This window comes from Colossoma macropomum, unplaced genomic scaffold (genome assembly GCF_904425465.1).
Source record: "Colossoma macropomum unplaced genomic scaffold, Colossoma_macropomum, whole genome shotgun sequence".
Taxonomy (NCBI): domain Eukaryota; kingdom Metazoa; phylum Chordata; class Actinopteri; order Characiformes; family Serrasalmidae; genus Colossoma; species Colossoma macropomum.
In genome coordinates, this window is record NW_023494795.1 from 18,243,492 (window position 1) to 18,263,841 (window position 20,350).

Genomic DNA, 20,350 nt, shown 5'->3' on the forward strand with positions numbered 1-20,350 from the left:
GAGGATCTTATTGATCCTTTCCATGACGACTTAACTTGGCACATCAAGTTTTCGTTTAATATTAAAATGGATGTATTTTGTATTTTGTTTGGTTTATATTCAGATGGTTTTAGGTGGTGATTCTGAATAAATTTTAGTGAAGAAGGGACAGAGGATAACCTCACCATCATTTATTTCTGAAGGTTACAGCACAAAGTTGAACTAAGACTACAATAAAAAACATAATATTTTAGGCTATATCCTATTTTATATTATATTTTACAAAATACGTTATAAAATGTACTATTATTTATGAATATATATCTCAAGCGTGAGAAATATATTGTGATGTATATCTTGTATGGTGAAATTGACATTAAGTATTGTGATGTTACATTTTTGCCATGTCACCCCTCCCTGATTACATTTATGAATGATTCTATTAACACCATTATCAGAAAGTTCGTTAAAATAGTCTGCAACGTCCATTAAAGGGTCAAGATGCAAGTGGTGTGATCTTTCTAGAATAGATTTAGCTGGAGTAAAACCGCTACAAGTCTTGCTTGCTGGCCCTTTTTGTCATTGTCTGCATCAAAGGTCATCAATCTTGTCCACAAAGAGCAGGTTTTCATTACACACAAGCAAAAGCAGAACTAAATAAACACAACAAGCAATTAGCCATGTCAGGAGAGCTCCTGCTCGGTTGGAATGAAAACCTGCAGCCACACCAGCCCTTTGTGCATACATTTGGTGACCCCCTGGTCTGCATAATAAATTCCTCAGTGATTATAATCGGCGTCATAACTTTCATCATAGCCCTCTTTGCCTTTGACTCTAATGTAAAATCTTTGCGGTCATGGCAGGTTGATGGTTGATGCGTTTTTTATTTGCCCTACATCAAGCTGGAATTGATTGCATTTCAATCTATAAGATCAGCATAGTTTGATTGATCTGCTGTATGTATAGGCATTAGACAAGAAGGTGAAATCTATTATCTGTCCTTTTGTTCTGTCTACTATATTTGCTCATGGAGTTGTGCCACTAAACTGCTTATATGAGAAGATGAGCAGCTGTGAGCTCTGTTTCCTTTATCCAAGACTGCTGAATCATTCACTGTACCCCATATGATGTCGCCTTACACATACTGTGATACACATTCACACTTACATACACTATTTTGATTGGTCATTGTCCACTGGTCCTTGGATAGTCATCTAAAACAGAATATGTGTGGGTTGGATTATAAAGAAAGAGATTAGAGCCATGGCCAGACAGAATGGCTGTTAGTGGGCAAAATAAGACACAAATATTAGCAGAAATCTGTGCTGGGGTTTACCATCAGGTCACGCAAATGAGCATCCCCTCTAGGATTAGTTATAATCTCACAGAAAAAGAAAGAGAGAGACTAAAACAGGAAATTTTGTTCTTGCTTACTTCTGCCTGCAGGTTGAATGCTGGAAGAATAAGCTTAACTGTTTTCTTATTGGCTTGCCCTCATTAACCAAAACTGCAGGAAGAATCCTTTACTGCAGATATTGTCAAAAACTAACAAGCAGGATTTTAGACAGCAACGTTTGCACCCCAGTCTCAATGGATTACAGTGCGTCAACTTATCTTTTAAGGCCCTCCCCAACCGTTTATTTTCTCCTTTTCTCTTTCTTTTTCGCATCCTCGTTTCTTCTCCACCAGTCGGCAGCACTGTTGTCTTTTAGCACAAGCCATCCCTGCCCCCCTCCCCTCTCTGTCTCCTCCTCCTCTGGGTCATTCATGCACCGGTATAGGGTGGGGAGAAAGAGGGAGAGAGAGAGAGATAGAGAGAGCAGTGCAGTGGAGCAGCAGCAGAAGCAGCAGCACTAGCGTGTTAGCAATAGCCTAGTGTCATTCCTTCCCTTACCCAGCCCAGCATGCAGACCAGCACCACGGCAGCTGCCGACTCGACCAAGATGGAGAGCTTCTGGAGCAGCTGGAAGTGCCAGGGTACTGTGTGTGTGTTCGGTGTGCGGGGAGGGGCAGATATTGGGTTGGTCCTGCTTGGGGGTGTCTATAGCGATGGAAAGGATGAGGATGCATGAGCATGTCTTCATTGGCTGATGTAACCATGATAAGAAAAGAAAGAGACAAGGGTGATTGTGGAGAGATGCTTGAGGTTATATAGATAGATAGGTGTGAAATATTGAATAGGGTGTGTTGCAGCATCGCTTGTTGTCATTTGGCATAGTGTCTGCGCCATGATGAAAATACAGGCGGCCCGAACGAGGGGGGTCTGGAACAGCCAGGCACGCCCTTTCTCACCACCCCCCCCCACTCATCCACTCTTTTCACAGTATCTCTCCGCATCCATCCTTTCATGACACATTTTCTCCTGACTCTACATTCCCATCTGTCACAGTGAAATCATTTTCCACTGTGTAATTATCCTGTTAGGTGTGCTGGTGGATTTGTATTAGAGGGTTGTTCATTAAATCAAGCTGTCCTAGGCTGTCTAGCTGTACCCCTCCCGCTTTGTGTCTGGCTGCCTGTCATATCTGACGCCATGGCGACCAAGCAGCTGTGATCCAGAGGAGTTTGGGGTGTGGCTACCTATAGCAGGGCTGTCTTCATTTGCACAAAGCTCCAGTGCCATCGGCCTATTGTTTTTGTATAGACGGCTTTGCCAGGCGTGTTTATAAGCGTGTGTGTATACAGAGCTATTATTAGCTGTCATTTATTTACCTGGCTGCCTATGGAAGAAAACTAGACACTCATCCCTTCAAACTATCCTGGAGTAGACAGGCAGCCATCTGAGAATGTTCCGTGGAGGAGGCTTTTGACAGTTGTCATTGCTGTGGCTTGTTTTGCTCCTGAGTTGGCACCTAATTTCTCATTTGTGTCATTCAAGGATGTTCAGAATTGTCTGGATTCTTTGTCAGGTTGCTGTCCACTTGCAGTTTTGGGCCTTTGCAGGTCCTGCATATGTATGGAGTCTGCAATAGGTGAGGTATCTACTGTAATTGGGAGTTTGTATATAATTACAGAAGATGAATATAAATAATCAGTAGTGTTTTATGTGAACACTATGACAGTCTTTCATATTTCACAGACATAAGTTTTAAATCCTGACCTATTTTGCAGGTTTGGATGTTTGTGTCCTCTCCATACTTTCGCAAAGTGTTTTTCAACAATGCTGCCACGCTAAGTGGTTTATCTCTGACACCCTTTTAACATGTGCATGTCAAGATGTCAAAATATTTCACTTTCTCACTTTCTCTAGTTTGACACTAGAGAAGTGAGACATTAATGACATTAATAAACATAAAAGCTAATAAAACCAAACCCTCCTTCTCTGTGAAGTATTACGTAATACCTAGCAGGAAAGAAGTAGCATTTTCTAGAGGCCTTTCTGCATGCATGAAACTTGCCATAGCTTTACATATCAGCCTAATCGTGTGATGTGACTGTCCTCTGTGTATTGATTCTGTGCCTCAGAGAGACATACCTCAGCAGAGAGATCAAGCTGGATCCTAGATCAGCAGTTTTTGCCTCTTTTCATTTTCAGGAAAGCTGTCCAAAAAACCTGGGCTATGAGCTTAGATCTTGGCTCTATCACAAACTGCCATTCTAGTGGTGCCAGGCGCAAATGGAGTTATGTCTGCTCATAAAGGACACAAAATCCTTTCAGTAGAATTCAAGACACTAACCACTGAGCCAGGTCATCATCCATGTGTTTTGTGACACAATTCTTATTTTGAATCCACACACAATGCAGTAGGGGTGTATGATATATATAGGACTAGGTGGCAAAATTCAAAATGTGTAATTCAAATTTCATTATCTAATAGTCACTCTTGCCATCTGTGAGCCAATAGGCATTCTCCAAAATCTAGACTGCTGATCTAAGTGTCTGATTTACATTTTACTAAGGTCAGCGTTTCTTGGTCTGTAATCTTTCACGGTCAGTAAATACACCCAATTCCTGCACCTCAGACTCATTTCTGGTTCAATTCACACCCACTTTCTATTTGTAATTAAGAAGAATGTATCAGGAAAAAGTATCAGCATTCAGGAATTGGTATCGAAATTAAGGTATCAGTATAAAAAACAAAATGTAACAGAACTCAACCTTATTTTGATATTTCACCAGCTCATGTAGCCTATTTTGCTGATAAATGGAAAAAAATACAGCTGATAACTTGGATCATTTTTGCTTGCTTATACACTGACACATATATTCTCACTAGTAAATAGACTTTTCCATTCTTTTCAAACTTACTAAACTAAACTGAAACTCACTCAGTGACACAAATAACCCCACAAAGGGAAAATCGAAGGGTTGATTCTCTTGTAGGAAAACCACATTAAGCATCTATATAAGCTTAACCTGTCATACATTCAACATCCTTCCTATATGAAAACGGCAATTAGTTGTTATTAGTACTGGTATCAACTACAACAATGTGTAAATTATCAGTTACCATTATCAGTCTAAAAAATTTAATTCAGTGCATCTCTATAATGTGGTGTTAGTTAAAACGTGATTTTCTCACTATTTATGAACACGAGTGGACCTTCACATCGTCCTGGACCTTCTTAGAGCCCAGTGACCACAGATCAATTCTTACTGAGAGTGGGCATAATTCAGACTGGATGAGACCAAAGTAGATCAGATGAGACTGCGTCAGGGGAGATCGCATCAAACACCGAGAGATCCCTCTCCTATCACCAGATGGAGAGAACACAGAACATCAGGCACTCCACACTGCTGTGTTGCAGCACACACTGACTTTGATTTCACCCAATTCAGTTAAATGTAGATCTCCACTGGGAGCAGCTAACCTAGAATTCAAATGGAGGAACCCTCTGACTGCTAGTTTTATTCCACAGAGGCAGAACAACTTGCACCAGCTTTATTGTTTGTCAGGAGAGCTCACCAGCCGCAACACCAATTTCAACACTAAATCATTGATAAGGACATTTATTACAACATTGGCGTGATTAATTGTTTTGCGCTCAGTTCCAGTGGCAGAGCTAGGTGGGTCAGAGCACAAGCTGTGAGCTACTATTTTTAAGAAAGCTCCATTTTTAGGAGAACTTAGCGGTGATAGTGTTTGAAATGTTTGGCCATAAATCAATTTAAGAGTCACTAACAGTTTTTTCAAGATCAAAGCAGAACCATCAGTTAAGGGTGTAGGCTCGTTCCTAAGATGATAACATAGCACAAGACACAGCAGAACCTCATGACACCGATGCAGAAGGAGTGTCTCCCAGCCCCCATGCAAACATTGACACTATTCATATTTCATAACACATAGCTCAGAACATGCCATGCTGATTCATACAGCACTGAAGCTGCAGTGTCTGGCCGCAGGCTCTGAAAGCCAGAACTTGTTTTTCTTATTGGACAGAATTGCTTTTTGCATGCTATGCATGGTATGTGTACGCTAGTCTTCCTCTGCAACTATAGGGAACTATAGGAAAGAAGTAAGTATCTTCAGTCCCATAGAGGGCACCAAGCTCAAACCCCATGTGTGGTTGGAGTAGTGATTAAACTGGGCATTTAATTACAGGTGATGTAACGACCTCGTTCTAATGGGTATTCGATCGCAGGATCGGCAGCTCCGTACACTAACCATCAAGTCCAAATATACAGAATAAAAACAAGGGTCTATAAGACACAGTAAATGTTACATATCCTTCTGTAAAATACTCCTCACACAATGTCATCTAATCAGTGTGCTCAAACTGTACATTTTATCCTTTGGTATTACTATATATGATAAATTGTGTGTATTTAGATCCATTAGGGGAGAGTGGGGCACGAACTAACACTGGGTGAAATGTAACATGTATATTTATGTATTTAAACAGGTTCAAGTACAACATGCTTTTGGTGATGTTCTCATATTCTGGTAGCAACATCATCTGCCAATTTTGACAGCTGTCATACCGATATCTTGTGAAGCACTCTTATTTTTGTACCATAGAACTTTTTTTTTTTATGTTTTTCGAAGTTACTTTTTGAGGTTATAGTATAGCACTGTTTTGAAGCATATAAATAACTCACAGTGTTAGTTAGCCAGACTAAAGTACAGCCTCCACATGGTTAGCTGTGGTGCAGTGTTACAACTAGGCCCCACAAGGGAATTAACTGGACAAGTCTGAATGCCGCCATGTGAATTCAAAACAGTCTAAGTTTAATCAAAAATTTACTATAGACATAATGTAAATGAATATTACAATTTTATCATGCTTTTTTATCATGCATTTCTCTTGTTTGACATGCTCTTTCACTGATCAATTAATTTTACTGAATGTTTTTTTATTTATTTAGGTTGGACCACTCGTCTGGTTTAAACCTCACAGAATTATTTTAAATAATGGTGTTTTGCATTTTTAAATAATGTTGTTTCGACTTTTAGCGACAGTAAAATCTAGCCCCTACATCTGTTACAGTTAACCCCACCTATGGAGTATGTTGTAGCATTTGCACTCACTCTGCTTTTGGCTGAATTATTTATAAAGAGTAGGTGCTGGAAACATAGTTATGTTTTCATTTGTAGTGCAGTGGGTTGCGTGTATAAAAGATATTAATCTTCCTCAAATTCCTCAGTTTAATTTATCAGTTTTTCAAGCATTAACTTTCTGCTGAAGTGGAGTGCAGCAGGGAAAGTTGATTTATTTATGCGTTGCAACAGAAATATGCCACGTCATGTTTAGATGCTCTGCTTGCACAGTTGCTATTGTCTTTGTTTTGCTCTGTTAATCTATAATCTGATATTGCAGCACATGTTATGGTTCTCTGAAGCAGCATGTCATCCCTGGCAGCTGAGTGCTGCTGTTTTCTGAGTGTTCCTCTACAGCCCTTCTGTCTCCTGCCAAGGCTGTTGTCATTCAAATTGGTTGGGTGTAATTATGTTAGTCAAGGATGGAGTTATCTGGTGCTCTGTTGAAAGGGTTAGTATTTCCCCTCTGCTGACAGGGAAATTGGGCTGTTCTGCTTCTATAATGTGAAGCAGTGCTTCAGGCTGTGTGAGAACACATTGTAAAAATATTGTGACCCAGGCAAACGTAGGGTAGCCTGGGTTGTGTCAGTAGCTGTGGTACTTGTGTTGTTTGTTTTGATTGTTTTTTTTTTTAGGACTGGAATTGACAGTAATCATGGTGGTAAGTTTTTTTTTTTACTTCTTTATTGCGTGGTGTTGTCATATCACAACAAGTCTTTTATTTATTTATTTTTTATTTTATTTATTTATTTATTTATTTATTTATGCTTAGCTACATTATAAAGTTAACTTTATAAATTATAAACTATACTTTATTTTTTTGGCCATATATCTCTCTGTTGCAGTCTGTGCTTCTTTTTTTCATACGCACATCATTTGGTGAGGTTTAGTGTCTGAAGTAGTCTTAAAATGTATGTATGCCTAGTTCCGTGTTTATACACAACTATTTCAAGAAAAAGATTTAAACACAGTCTCTGCTAAGTTACAATTTTTTTTTTTTCATCAGTGAGCTAGTTTAGATGTCAGTTTTATATAAACTGATCAACCATAATTTTTGCCATCTGGCAACATCATGCAACAATGAAACTGCAATATGTCATTTCTGCAACTATACAGGCATTATTGTATGTTATTTTACATATTTGTTTTCTATAGAATTATTTTAAATACTTTTCTGTATTCTTAAACTGTTTATGCATATATGGTTGTTATATACATGGCTGGAACAATGAATAAGGCAATGTTCAGTGGCAGTGTATTGGTTTACTCCCACTGAATGCATTGCAAATTGCAGTTCCATTGTTTATGCTGTTGCCATTTGGCAACATAAATGAGGATATTTGTCTGTGCTCTACTTATTTGGCTTCATGAACAGCAACACACAGAAAGTTAGAAATGTTTTTAGTGGAAGATCAGGTGTATAGCATGCATGCGTGCAGTCCTCTCTTCCAGCTATGATTCCAAGTTGCAGTACTGATAGCTGTTATGATATATAGAAGCATATGTGGACAGTTTCTGTTTAAACTGCTTCAAACGGACTAGAGTTTAATGTTCTGTCAACTGAGCATTTAGAGAAATTTTAGTGCATATTGTTGTGTGTTTTTATGAATAAGCATGGAAAGACTTTAATACAAAAGACCAGTGTGTCCTGATCTTGTTTCCTGCATAGTTTTATCGTATGTGAGATGCTGAGAGTTTATTACGTTTTCTGAGGATGCATATATTCTATTCTGTGGTTATTATGTTGTGTAATGTTGAAGTCTTTAAAGCTTCGCCTTTAGCTCTCATTTTTTATAATTGCTTCACCTTTTGTGTCCTTTAGCACCTCATTAGCGTCAGCACCAGGATACATACTAATGCTTTTCGTCTTTCATGTGGGGCATTTTTAATTGCTCTAGATTAGCTGTAATAAGCTAATTCTGTGTTCAGGTTTTGACAGTTCGGAGCTTTACTGTCAGTGGTTGTGATGCCCTAAGAGAGTTTTAGTGATGCCACCCTGTCTGACTGATTGGGAGCTGCATTAGCATGTTAGCTTGTCAAGGCAGCCCTCGTTCCCTATCCCTGTGCTTCCCTTCTCTATCCTCCATTCTGCCTGATCCTTCCCTTCCCCCTCACTTCATCAGCACCTCGTTACTCCGTCTGGCAGGCAGATCTTTCTGTGTGACTGAGAGAGAGACAGAGAGAGAGAGAGAGAGAGGGATGGAGTGCGGTCACTATGGCAACTGCATCAGCGCTCACTCCACTGCACCCACCTCCCCCCGTTTCCGTGGCGACGGAGCGCCATTCAGAGGAGAGGCTCCTCACCAGCACATTTTTACCATGCACACTTTAATGCGAAATTATGGGAAATGCTGTGAACATTGGAGAACCATTGGTGTTTGGGATTGAGGATGTATGGGTTTTGACATGTATGTGCATTTGTCTCCCAGTGCATCATGCATTGTACTACAAGACGGACATGCACAGTATGAGCTGAACGTCACGTGCATGGGTGTATGTTTATGAATTGTAATGAAACATGTTTCAGGTCATTATTGGCTAAAATAACCCATCCTGTATACATAATAAATACTCTAGGTCTGTGTTCATAATGCAAAATGGGGTCTTGACCACACCCTGTTGTTACATACTCACAAAGGACCCCGACAAGCTTGTGCAAACCCAGGTGGTGCCATTGTGGAGGTTTCTGGAGCATTAGCTGTATTAGCCGGTAGCTTAGCATCGCCCAAAATAATGCTCCAGTTTTCAGCTGGCTAGAAGAGACAGAAAATTGGCACAGATCTGTGTGTAGATAATGAATATGAAATGTGTGGTCAGTGGCTGTGATTTAATCATTACTGCGCCTAAATAGTTATCAGTACTAATGGATCATTATTGACCAGAGTATTGATTATGATGTGGTGAATTTTTGATAGGATGCTATTTTCACGGTTTCTACTCTATAGGCAGATTTGTTCTTTAGGCTGCATGATGACATAATAGTAACAAAGAAAAAGGGAGCACACTGGGATGGGAGTGGGATACAACAAAGTGAGGCCCATATGGGGAGCTATTAATGTGCTGTGTGTTAAGGCGTGGTCCTTCTCTCCACATTGCTGGCTTTTTCTATTAATCTACGCTCCTCAGTTTCTTTAAAGGCCTGTCTAATTTGGAAACTTTGTGCTATGATATCAAACATGAGATTTCTGTATCATTTTTTGAGGCATGATGTCACAACCCAAAGGGCATAGCAGAAACATAACTCAAAAGGAATGACGATTCTTTGGGAAATTGCTCAGTGCATCATGAAATCTCAAATTTCACCACAATTTGATTTGATTACTTCACCGAAATCCGATACATTTACAAATATGACTTTCACAGTTGCCCAGCCAATAAAAAAAGAACACCTATTTTTTGGATTTTTGACAATACATAGAGAATTTTATTTTGGTTCACAATAAAGAGAGGCATCTTTATACTTTTGGCGTATAGGACTGCACAAATTAAATCATGGTAGCTTTCAGTTCTGAGTACCTGGTGCCAGTCTGTTGCCATGGCCACCGTGCTGCCCTTGGGTGAGGATTAGGCTCCTCCAAGGGAGACTGAGGAATATGTGCAGAGGCCAAAGAGAGGGAGAGCGATAAACAAAATGGAGAGACAGATGGAGAAGTAGGGTGAAAATAAAAAAGTTACCCCCTGCTTGGATTTTAACATATTCTCCAGACTGACTCATATTATTTGTAGCACATACATAAACTGTCAGTTTCTTTACTGCAGTTCCTGTTTTATGGTCAAGTCATGGCAGAACTGACTCAAAAGATGATTTAGATTAGGGATTGCCAGCCGTAGTCACGCAAGCCAGACAGAGTCTGTCGGGTTTTACTGCTAAATGTGGCCAAAAGATGCCTGTTCTGACAGGAATGGGCCATTTTTTATTGATGCGTGACATGACCAACCACAAACTGCTATTTTTGCGTGATGTAGGGTGATTGTCAACAAAACTTTAAAATGTAAAAATGAAGCAGTATATGTCAGCAAATCTGTGATGATATCTCACTAGCTACTAGAAGCTTCAAAGAAAACTCTTGAATAACATTTAAAGAGTGATGCTGTCATATTTTTTTCATTCTCATTGTAAAGGCTCATTGTTGTTGCAGAGAAGTCAAGTGCTTGTAAAGGTTTTTTTTTTCTGATGCATTAGTGGTGAACTGTGACTTTCAGAGCAAGGCCTTCATTTTAGACCATGAAATTAAAACTGGGTCAAAAAACACGTTTACAATAGTTCTAATTTCTGTTGAGATTTTCAGTTAAATGCATGCATATTAATGGCAAAACTGATTGACTGCAATGCTGTGAAAATGTGCAATTTGGTGCATTGTACGGATGCGTTAAAAATCGGGCTAAACAATCAGGACATCTATTGTCATGGTTGCAGTCCAAGAAAATGTACTTCGTACAAGGCTCCCTGTACTTTGTTTGCTCCCTTTTAATAAGAGGAGCAGTGAGTAGAAGCAGTGCAATAAATTCCCCCACTGACATTCAAAAATACCTTTGGAATCTCTCATAATACAGCTTTAGATCTTGAAATAGGCAGTGGAGCTCCCCATGTTTTTTTTTTTGGATCGGACTGTACTCAGCACGTGAACCTTAGTTGCTGCTCAAAAGAAAAATGTTTCTTGGTTGATACTACCCAAAGTAATTTCCTCCTCCTTTAACATCTTCTTCCTGTGTTTAAAGAAAAGGCCTTTGTGTGAAGGTCCCACTAGTTCAAAATCGCAAAAAAAAAAAAAATACTTGGTATAAATAGGCCTTTAGTGCCACCTCTTGCAAATCAAAACATGATTGGTAGATTTCACTGACAGTTCCTAATTGTGTTGGAGGTTAATCTAATGTGTAAGGCCTTTAGTTCAGCTCCTGAAGGCCTAACCAATGGGACCGCTTGCATGGCTGTATTTACTAGATACCACAGAGAAAAAATTCTAATTGGACTATTTTCCATTCAGTGTTTCAAGATTTTAACTCAATTGTTTCCAGCTATAAATTAGCCCCTTAAATGGCCAAGGCCCACCAACAGGCCCAAAGGTTTACTGCACACTCCTATAACCCAAGAATAAGTCAGCTAGTTTACATTGTAGTCTAAAAAGTTACTGAATAATAAGCTTTAGTATGTCATAAGCCTGGGATTTTAAAGGGTTAACAATGACATATGAGCATCAAGACAATACCTGGTGAGTTCAAATAAAACAAACATGATGATTCTATATGTATTGACGCTAATAGCCAATCAAAATGTAACTGACGAAACTGATAGTTATGACCATCTTAGATCTGTGGACAGAGCATCTGAGGTTGAGGCTATCATCCTTTTTACTTGACATCTACCACCGTCCTGTTCGGCTGCAGAGTCTACAAGCCTAATCCACCCTGATCCATCAAATTATTGTCTACAGAGCTTGATTCGCTGAATCAAGGGTGTAAGAGTTAGGATAGAGGTGAAAGCTGTAAGGTTATAGATATCCAGAAGGAGGTTGACGACCACTGATCTAAATCAGCAGAGTGAGAGCTGTCATGACTCAAATATGAGACAAGACTTACAGTAAAGAACCTGACAGGCAAAACATTATGTAATTGCTAGAAATAATATGAGTCATTCTGAAGTATTTGTGGAAATTCAGTAGAGATTACTTTCCCTCTCTTGCTCTGTGTAGCAATGGAGCTTATTCGCTTATAGTTTTGGGGGGCTTGCAAGTTGCTGATTCACTGATTTACTTACGTACGCACTCTCTCCTTCTCTCTTACTCTCTCTCTCTCGCTCTCTGTAGCGATGGCGCTGTTGTACTGGCGAGACCTGAAGCAGACGGGATTGGTGTTTGGAAGTGTGTTGCTGTTGCTCTTCTCTCTGACTCAGTTCAGTGTGGTCAGTGTAGTAGCCTACCTGGCCCTAGCTGCCCTCTCTGCCACCATCAGCTTCAGAGTCTACAAGTCTGTGCTTCAGGCTGTGCAGAAGACTGATGAGGGACACCCCTTTAAGTAAGCTCACTTAGGCATACGTCTGCATATATGGGGATTATGGGGCACAACCTAACATGGGTTAAACCTCATATTAGAATCATTTCATACATTGATCTGCAATACATTTTTGTACTATTGAAAACACTGTTTTTGTGCCTGTGCAGGTCATATCTGGAGATGGAGATTTCACTGTCCCATGATCAGATGCAGAAGTATGCAGAGAACACCCAGCACTACATTAACAGCACTCTGAAGGAGCTTCGCCGACTGTTTCTTGTGCAGGACCTGGTGGATTCACTAAAGGTAACCATACTTAGCCCATAAGTGTCTACTCTGAGAAGATCAACAGTATGAAGGAATGCTCATCAGGAAAGTGAGAGTCCACTGCTTGCACTAGCTAACATTATTTTTTTTATTGCTCAGTTTGCAGTGCTCATGTGGCTGTTGACCTATGTAGGAGCACTCTTCAATGGCCTCACTCTGCTCATCATGGGTGAGACCTCAACTCATATTCACTTTAATTCACTTAACAAAAGCCAGCATTATTTATTAGTGTAACTGAACATTTTCAATCCTTTTCAATAGCTGTGGTGTCCATGTTTTCCATGCCCGTGGTCTATGAGAAATACCAGGTAAGAGGCAGATATTACTACACCATATAAAGAAGGGGATCACACTGTGATCTTTTCTGTGGTTTTGTGCAGGGCACTCCAGATGACCTTAGTTAGAATAAAGTTCACCTCAAAGCAGTCAAGTGGTCTATGCCATGAACATTTTTGCTGTCCTGACCAATTAGATGTATAGAAAGGCATATTGGTTGTTACTCTTGCAAGCCTGTCATCAAAAAGTCTAGTGCATTTTGTGGTTTTATCTTACTGACAGGAAGGGTCCATTGAACTTACATGCAAAATGGCCAACCACAAACCATGGTTTTGTATGATGTGTAGGTGTAAACTACAACAAAAAGCACATCTGTTGTGAACAAAGTGCTGTGCGTCAGAAGGAGAAGCCCAGCCAGATGTGGCATTAAAAAACACTGTGTGCAGTGTTCAGAAAAACACAACGATATCCCCACCCCATCCCCTCTTACTGCAGGTGTTCCTCTAGGTTGTCTTGTCTAGATCAACCTTATCTTCCTCTCTCTTGTCTAGGCACAGATTGACCAGTATTTGGGCCTAATAAGAAATCAAGTAAACTCAGTAGTGGGAAAGTAAGTCTTGTCAGCTCTTTCTGCTTGTGTCATTACATTCATCCAGAAATATTTATCTTGCATATCTTACATAAGGTCATTGTATCTTACGGTGTGCATGTGTGTTGCATTCCACAGGATCCAGGAGAAGATTCCCGGGGCCAAGCGAAAGGCTGAGTAAAGCCTAAAGGGCAGCTGGAGAACGCTAGGAGGCCCTGACCAGCCCTTCCTTTATTACAGGGAGAGCTTACTGTTGGTCTGAGGGTTCCCCAACACACACACACACACACACACACACACACATATACACATGCAAATGTACAAGTTACTGGAGCATAGTTCTACTTTGTGCACACTGTGGTGTCTAGAGCAACAGCCAAGCCGTTCAGAAGTCCCACCCTTGCCCAGTAACCGTAGAGGAAAAAAAAAGCAAAACGCATTGTCACTCAAGCACTAAGCTCTAGTGAGAAAAACAATCAATGAAATATAGGAACAAGTTGAAACAAAAAAACAAACAAAAAAAAGACAAAAAAAATGTGTTTTTTGTGTTGCTTATTAAGTGCATGAAGTCAAGAGTCTTAAGTGCTGATGCATTTCTTCTTTTCCTCTGGTTTTCTTTGTTCTTGGCTTTCTCAGCTATGCTGAAGACGTTTCTCTGTAGTGTGTAAAGGATCTCTTCAGCTTTAGTGCTCTCCTGTGATAGTCTCTTCTTCTTCAAGAAAAGTCAAAAAAGCAGCTTTTTTGTCTCTGGGGCGTCGGGTGGGGCTTCTCTTCTCTCAATATACCTGAAAACATATAAACTTCAATATTACTTAAATAACAGCTAGATGCGTGGACCTGCTGAGGTTTACCTTCTTTGTGTGGCACAAGAGCAAATATTTAGCAATGTTCTGAATAGGTATGGTAAACTAACTTGTAGTGTGTTTCTTTTTTTTTTACATATATATATATATAACTCGTTACAGGAATTTCAGAGACTCATGGTTTTAGGTACTGTTGTCAGTCTTCTTTTAAGTAAAATGCACACGAACAAGAGAGACGGAGGAGGAGGAAGCGTAAAGCGAACGAATGCCAGCTTGGTGATTCTGTCCATCTTTGTACTATGTTGAGTGTAGTTCTTCTTAGCCATGGACTCTTAACTATTTGCACTTAAAATGTACTCATTACTGAATGCGGAAATAAATGTTCTTAAATGTATATTGTCTATGTTCTTTTCTTATAAGTGGCACATTTAGCCACCTTTTAGTCCATTCTCGTTGTATCTAACAAAAAATAACTGAAATTTTGCCATTCAGATTCTATGACTACATATGCCATTCTGACAAAGAAGGAAAAATGAATTGGATTGAAATAGAACATACTTAATGGACTGATAGGTCTAATTTAGTCTAATTTTAGTCTAATAGCTCAAAGTGGCGATATATACATAAGAATGGCGCCCACTTTCAGCTTGCAATGCCACACGTAGGCACTACCGTGCCAGGAACAGGTGGCACGGATGCGGATGCTGTGTTGTTCCAGGAGCTGCCAGACATGGCAGTAGAGCAGTTTGTCCTTCAACCCACCAGGATTCCACAAGATCCCCAAAATATTCCCTTTTGGAACCAAAAACCCAGATAATCAGTCTTAAGAGACTCTAGAGCAGTGGTCACCAATCATTGACAGTATACACCAATTAGCCAAAACATTAAAACTACCTCCTTGCTTCTATGTGTATTGTATTTTAAGCTCCACTTACTATATATGTGCACTTTGTAGTTCTACAATTATGGACTGCAGTCCATCCTTTGCTCCGCATACCCACTGGAGATTTTAAACACTGCCCACTCATTCTTCACTTGATTAGACACTCCTGCCTTGTTGGTCCACCTTGTAGATGTAAAGTCAGGGACAGTAGCTCATCTGTTGCTGCCCAGTTTGTGTTAATCATCCTCTAGTCCTTCATCAGTGGTCACAGGACACTGTTGGGTGGTTATTTTTGATTGGTGGACTATTCTCAGTCTAGCAGTGACAATGAGGTGTTTAAAAACTCCAGCAGCACTGCTGTGTCTGATCCACTCATACCAGCACAACACACACTAACACACCACCACCACATCAGTGTTACTGCAGTGCTGAGAATGATCCGCCACCCAAATAATACCTGCTCTGTGGTGGTCCTGACCATTGAAGAACAGGGTACAAGGGGACTACAAAGTAAGCAGAGAAACAGATGGACTACAGTCTAATTGTAGAGCTACAAACTGCATCTATATGGTAAGTGGAGCTGATCAAATGGACAATGAGTGTAGAAACAGAGGTGGTTTTAATATTATAGCTGATCAGTATATAGTCTTTTGAGTCACAGCTTTATCACACTGTCATGGATAAACGTTTATTCTGAAGTCATGAAGTGACTGACCAGCCTGTGGATCAAATGACAGAGTCCGGTCTCTTTAGAGGAGGACAGGGCCATAAAGTGATCTAAAACGGCTCAGGTGTGGCTTTATTTTTGGACAGAAATCCATGAATGAAAGTGAACGTAGAGCTTCTCTCAAATGGTCCTCTTGTACCTAAGCAGCTCACACTTTGGAAGGCAAAAGCTGGGGGACTGTCACCAACGCTGGTCCTGGAGATCTGCCTTCCTGCGGAGTCTAGTTCCAACCACAGTCTGCCACACCCGCTCCAGCTAAAAAAACATCTTCAGAAGTCCTTTACTGGCTGGATCAGAAGCATCAGTGTTAGGTGCAGATTGAAACCAAACTCTTCACAAAAGTGGTCTGCATGTGTCCAGGAGGAGGGTTACTGTCCACTGCTCTTACCCGCAAAGGGCTAGTGTGGCTGCAGGTATTCATTCCACCCAAGCATGAGCACACCTTCTATACCTAATCAGTTGTTTGAAGACTGACAACAACTGATTAAACAAGTGGAACCAGGAGTACTCCTGCTTGTAAATCTGTACCCACACCGGTCCTTCGTGGATAAGGATGCTCTAGAGCAGTGGATCTCAATCCTGGAACTACTGCCCTGAATGCTGTAGCATTTTCCCTACTCTAATACACCCAGTTCACCTTGGGAAGGGCTTGTAAATTAGATCATTAGTTGCATCAGGTGTGCTGGGAGCAGGGGATCTAAAATGTGCAGCATAGTAGTACCAGGATTAAGAATGACTGCTCCACAGTAACCCTTAAAGATACAGATAATGTAGTTAAGTAGTATCTCTTCCATTATAGAGTTAATAAGGCTGAACAAAGAGGCTGGAGATGGTCAGCTTTAAAGACAGAAGGCTAAAGGGGAAAAACTAACCTAATACACCTGATAGTTTAAACATCTGTCGGTTCCTGTCCCTGGTCCTAGTAACCTACTGACCTGCAGTTACTAGAGCAAGGTGTGTCAAAACCAAACATTTCCAGATCTAAATTCTTTTCCTGAAACTCTTCCCCAAAATGATGTGTGGAAAAATTATAGATAACATGAAAGATTCTTCAGGCTAATTAAAAGTAATAAATTATTTTAATCATCACTAATCATTTTAAATTCATGTGCAGCTTTCTCCCTGTGTGTGTGTGTGTGTGTGTGTGTGTGTGTGTGTGTGTGTGTGCACCTGTGGGTGACCCTGAGTGTGTTGCAAATTGCAGTGGCGTGTCCCAAGTGGGGGAGGCACACACACAGAGAAGAACCTGTTCATTTCATATAAAAATGTCTTTTGAAGGAGAAAAGCACATATGTAGAGAGACTTAGTTGTAACCATATTGAATTAAAGTGATACATGAAGTAATTAAAATTTACTTATACTTATTTACTGATTGTGGCCTTGGCCTGTAATTATTTAAGTTACTTCTTGGTTTTAAAATAATGGTAGAATTTTAGATAAGAAAAATGATGGCATTAATAATGAGTATTAATAATAAGTGAAGATATTATTCATTATATTATTATTATTATTATTATATAATATTAATAATAATATTATAGATAATTATTAATTGTGTTCCAAGGTTTGGAAATAATGGTGTGAAAATCAAAAGATATGAAATATTTGGGAGGGGCAATGAGTAGTCAGGTGATGAGCCCTCCTTGCCCAGAAAAGAGTGTAAAATTATGGGTTTTTGTGGGTTGGTCAGTTGTTGCCTGGGCCAACTCAGATTAACACTTGTTTGTTGGAAAGCCTTAATCTTAATAAATTAATCATGCCCTTTCCTGCCAATCCTGGTGTTTGGAGTTTTATTTTAATTTGAAACTTTTGAGCAAAGCTGCCTATTTTCACCCCGAGAGATGACTCAAGAATGTGTTCTCAAGCTCTTAAGGCATCTTCACAAAACTGCAGAACTTCAGAACTTAAGTCTTCCAGAGATAAAGCTTGTCTTCATCAAAGTTACCATAAAAAACCTCCTTAAAATGACATCTGTATTCACACTTAGAATCCCAATTCTGATTTAGTTATAAATTTAACTTATTAACTTATAAATTTTAGTCATAATCAGTATAGTGTGTTTACAGTCTCCTTATAGAAGAGAACAATAGAAGCTCAGGGAAATGAAACCTTCACAATCATGAAGCCTCCCTCAGCCTTTGGCCTCATCTTACAGTCGAGCTTCTGTTTCCCTCTGCTGGTGGAGAAAGGGAATATCAAGAAAAAGGACAAAAATGGCGCCCTGATTTGAGACAGAAGGGTGTGGCAGAGGTGCTGGAGGTGGTCAATCGCTGCAGCAAAACGGAGAGCTGGACTGAAGGCAAATCGATATCTATATAGAAAGTAGCTGACTACAGCCTGCTGTGCGTCCTAGAATCCTGTGCAGTTCCAGAAACGCCTTTAATGAAAATGTTGATCCTTTAGTAAGATTCCCTGCATAATTCTAGTTTTCATTAGGTTTTCTTTGGTCATCAGTACAACTATGCAAAGGCCACAGGAATGTCCAACCATATTCGTGATCCTTCTACACAACGCGTGGCAGCCGAAGTTTCACCACAGGAATGATGTTTGAGAGTCAGAAGGAAGAACAGGACTGTCCTTACGAACAGACAGTCACTGTGGGTCACTGGGCCTCAGGCTGCCTGCCCGATCGTCTGAGCCGCAGCTGTACCTGCGTATAAAGGTCAGCTGAGCCTTAGACACAGACGGCCAAAAGCAAAAAGACTGACAGATGACAGCTGCTTCGTCTGACACACCCTACATCTAGAACAAAAGAACACGTCTCTGGCCTTATTTCCGTTCTAATGCTATTACAGAGGCTGTCCTGTAGGGGGTGCCAAACACTATGCGGATGAACAAGGTAGATCTGCATATTAGAACACGTTTAATTGGCTTGTATTGTTCTAAAGATGTGCGCACTTATACTACTTCAGCTGTTTATATTTCAGCAATGAAGGGCTTATTAGGATGGACAGATTACCTGAAACAAATACATCCCTGTCCAAAAACATGTATCTCCAAAATGGTAACTTTACAGGACGAGGCAAAATGTTCTTAACTTTAAATGTAAGGAGCTTTTAATTCAAGTGTGTTTCTGTTGGTCCGTTTATTGTGAATGCTATATATATATATATATATATATATATATATATATATATATATATATATATATATATAGTTTTTATTTTTGTTTTTTTTAATATTTTTTAGATATATATATTAAACACCTACAATGTGTATTATTATAAGTAATACAAATGATTTGAGCACATTTCCAGAACACCTCAAAATAGCTACCATTGGTTAAAAAAACTCTGTTGGTCACATGACAAGTATTTTATTCAATAATTTATCTTTATTATTAGTAGTATTAGTATTAGTATTAGTATTGTTGTTGTTGTTTTGTCTTTGTTTTTATTAATCATCATCATGTTGTTTAATATTATTATTATTATTATTATTATTATTAGATGATGATGATGATGATGATGATGATGACTTGCATGTTTTCACTACTTACACGCAGATTTACCCATTTTTTTAGGCAGGCCTGTGAAGGCTGTGCTCCCCAAGGACAGTAGGATGATATAGCAATAATTGAGGTCCTACTCTTTGTGTAAATGTAAACGTGGCCCCCTAGTGTTCGACTCAGGCTGTTACACAAATGTCCCAAATCATCACTGTCCCAGCACTGCTGGCCTGCCACTGGCAATGACATCACCCTCCCTGGCAAACAGAATGACAGCCATAATTAGAGTGACTGTGTGTGACGGTGGGTGCGTGTGGGAGGGAAAGAAAAAGAGAGACATAAACACACATAGCCCCATAGTCTGCACTGCCTGATGACTGTGGACTGACTGCAGAGGCTGCGTCCACAGCTCCTGCACTAGGAGACAGCGAGTGCAGGGACATTCCTGAAAAGACTAATTTCTCACCCAGTGACAGTCCTGGCCATTTTCAGTTCGTTTCTTCCTCTTTATATTCCATGAGTCCCATATCGACTACAACATATCCACATGAACTGAATCTAAACTGCCACATATATGTGGTTTGGGGTGTCTCACCTTCTATCTCAGAGTACCCCCCCCCTCACCCCCCAGTCAGTCTTCCCTCATAATAGCACCATGTTGAAGGCATGGTCTGAACTCACAAACTCATTGTTAACCTACAATTTGAACACAAATGCAAGCCACTCTCATTCCCTGCAAACTGCATGCCTGATTCATTAGCCAAGTTAGCCTTGTAGCTCCAGTGCAAAAGAAAAGAAGCAAACTTTAGGCATCAAACATAGCTTGGCTAATCAACTACATTTAGATT

At 39.9% G+C, this 20,350-nt stretch overlaps 1 protein-coding gene across 2 annotated transcripts in view; it reads left to right on the forward strand.

Annotated features, from left to right (window-relative positions):
• Positions 1–14,838, forward strand: part of rtn1b (reticulon 1b) — a 57,878-nt gene extending 43,040 nt beyond the window's left edge. The window contains exons 1-7 of one of the 2 annotated variants that reach the window (XM_036581705.1): positions 1,758–1,956; positions 12,263–12,470; positions 12,617–12,755; positions 12,876–12,945; positions 13,038–13,084; positions 13,604–13,662; positions 13,780–14,838. In XM_036581705.1, the coding sequence (XP_036437598.1) occupies positions 1,884–1,956; positions 12,263–12,470; positions 12,617–12,755; positions 12,876–12,945; positions 13,038–13,084; positions 13,604–13,662; positions 13,780–13,822 (639 nt within the window). In that variant the 5' untranslated portion in view covers positions 1,758–1,883 and the 3' untranslated portion in view covers positions 13,823–14,838. Of the gene's footprint in view, positions 1–1,757; positions 1,957–12,262; positions 12,471–12,616; positions 12,756–12,875; positions 12,946–13,037; positions 13,085–13,603; positions 13,663–13,779 lie in introns of those variants that run through there. The other variant, XM_036581704.1, reaches the window with a different exon arrangement.
• Positions 14,839–20,350: the final 5,512 nt, after the last annotated feature.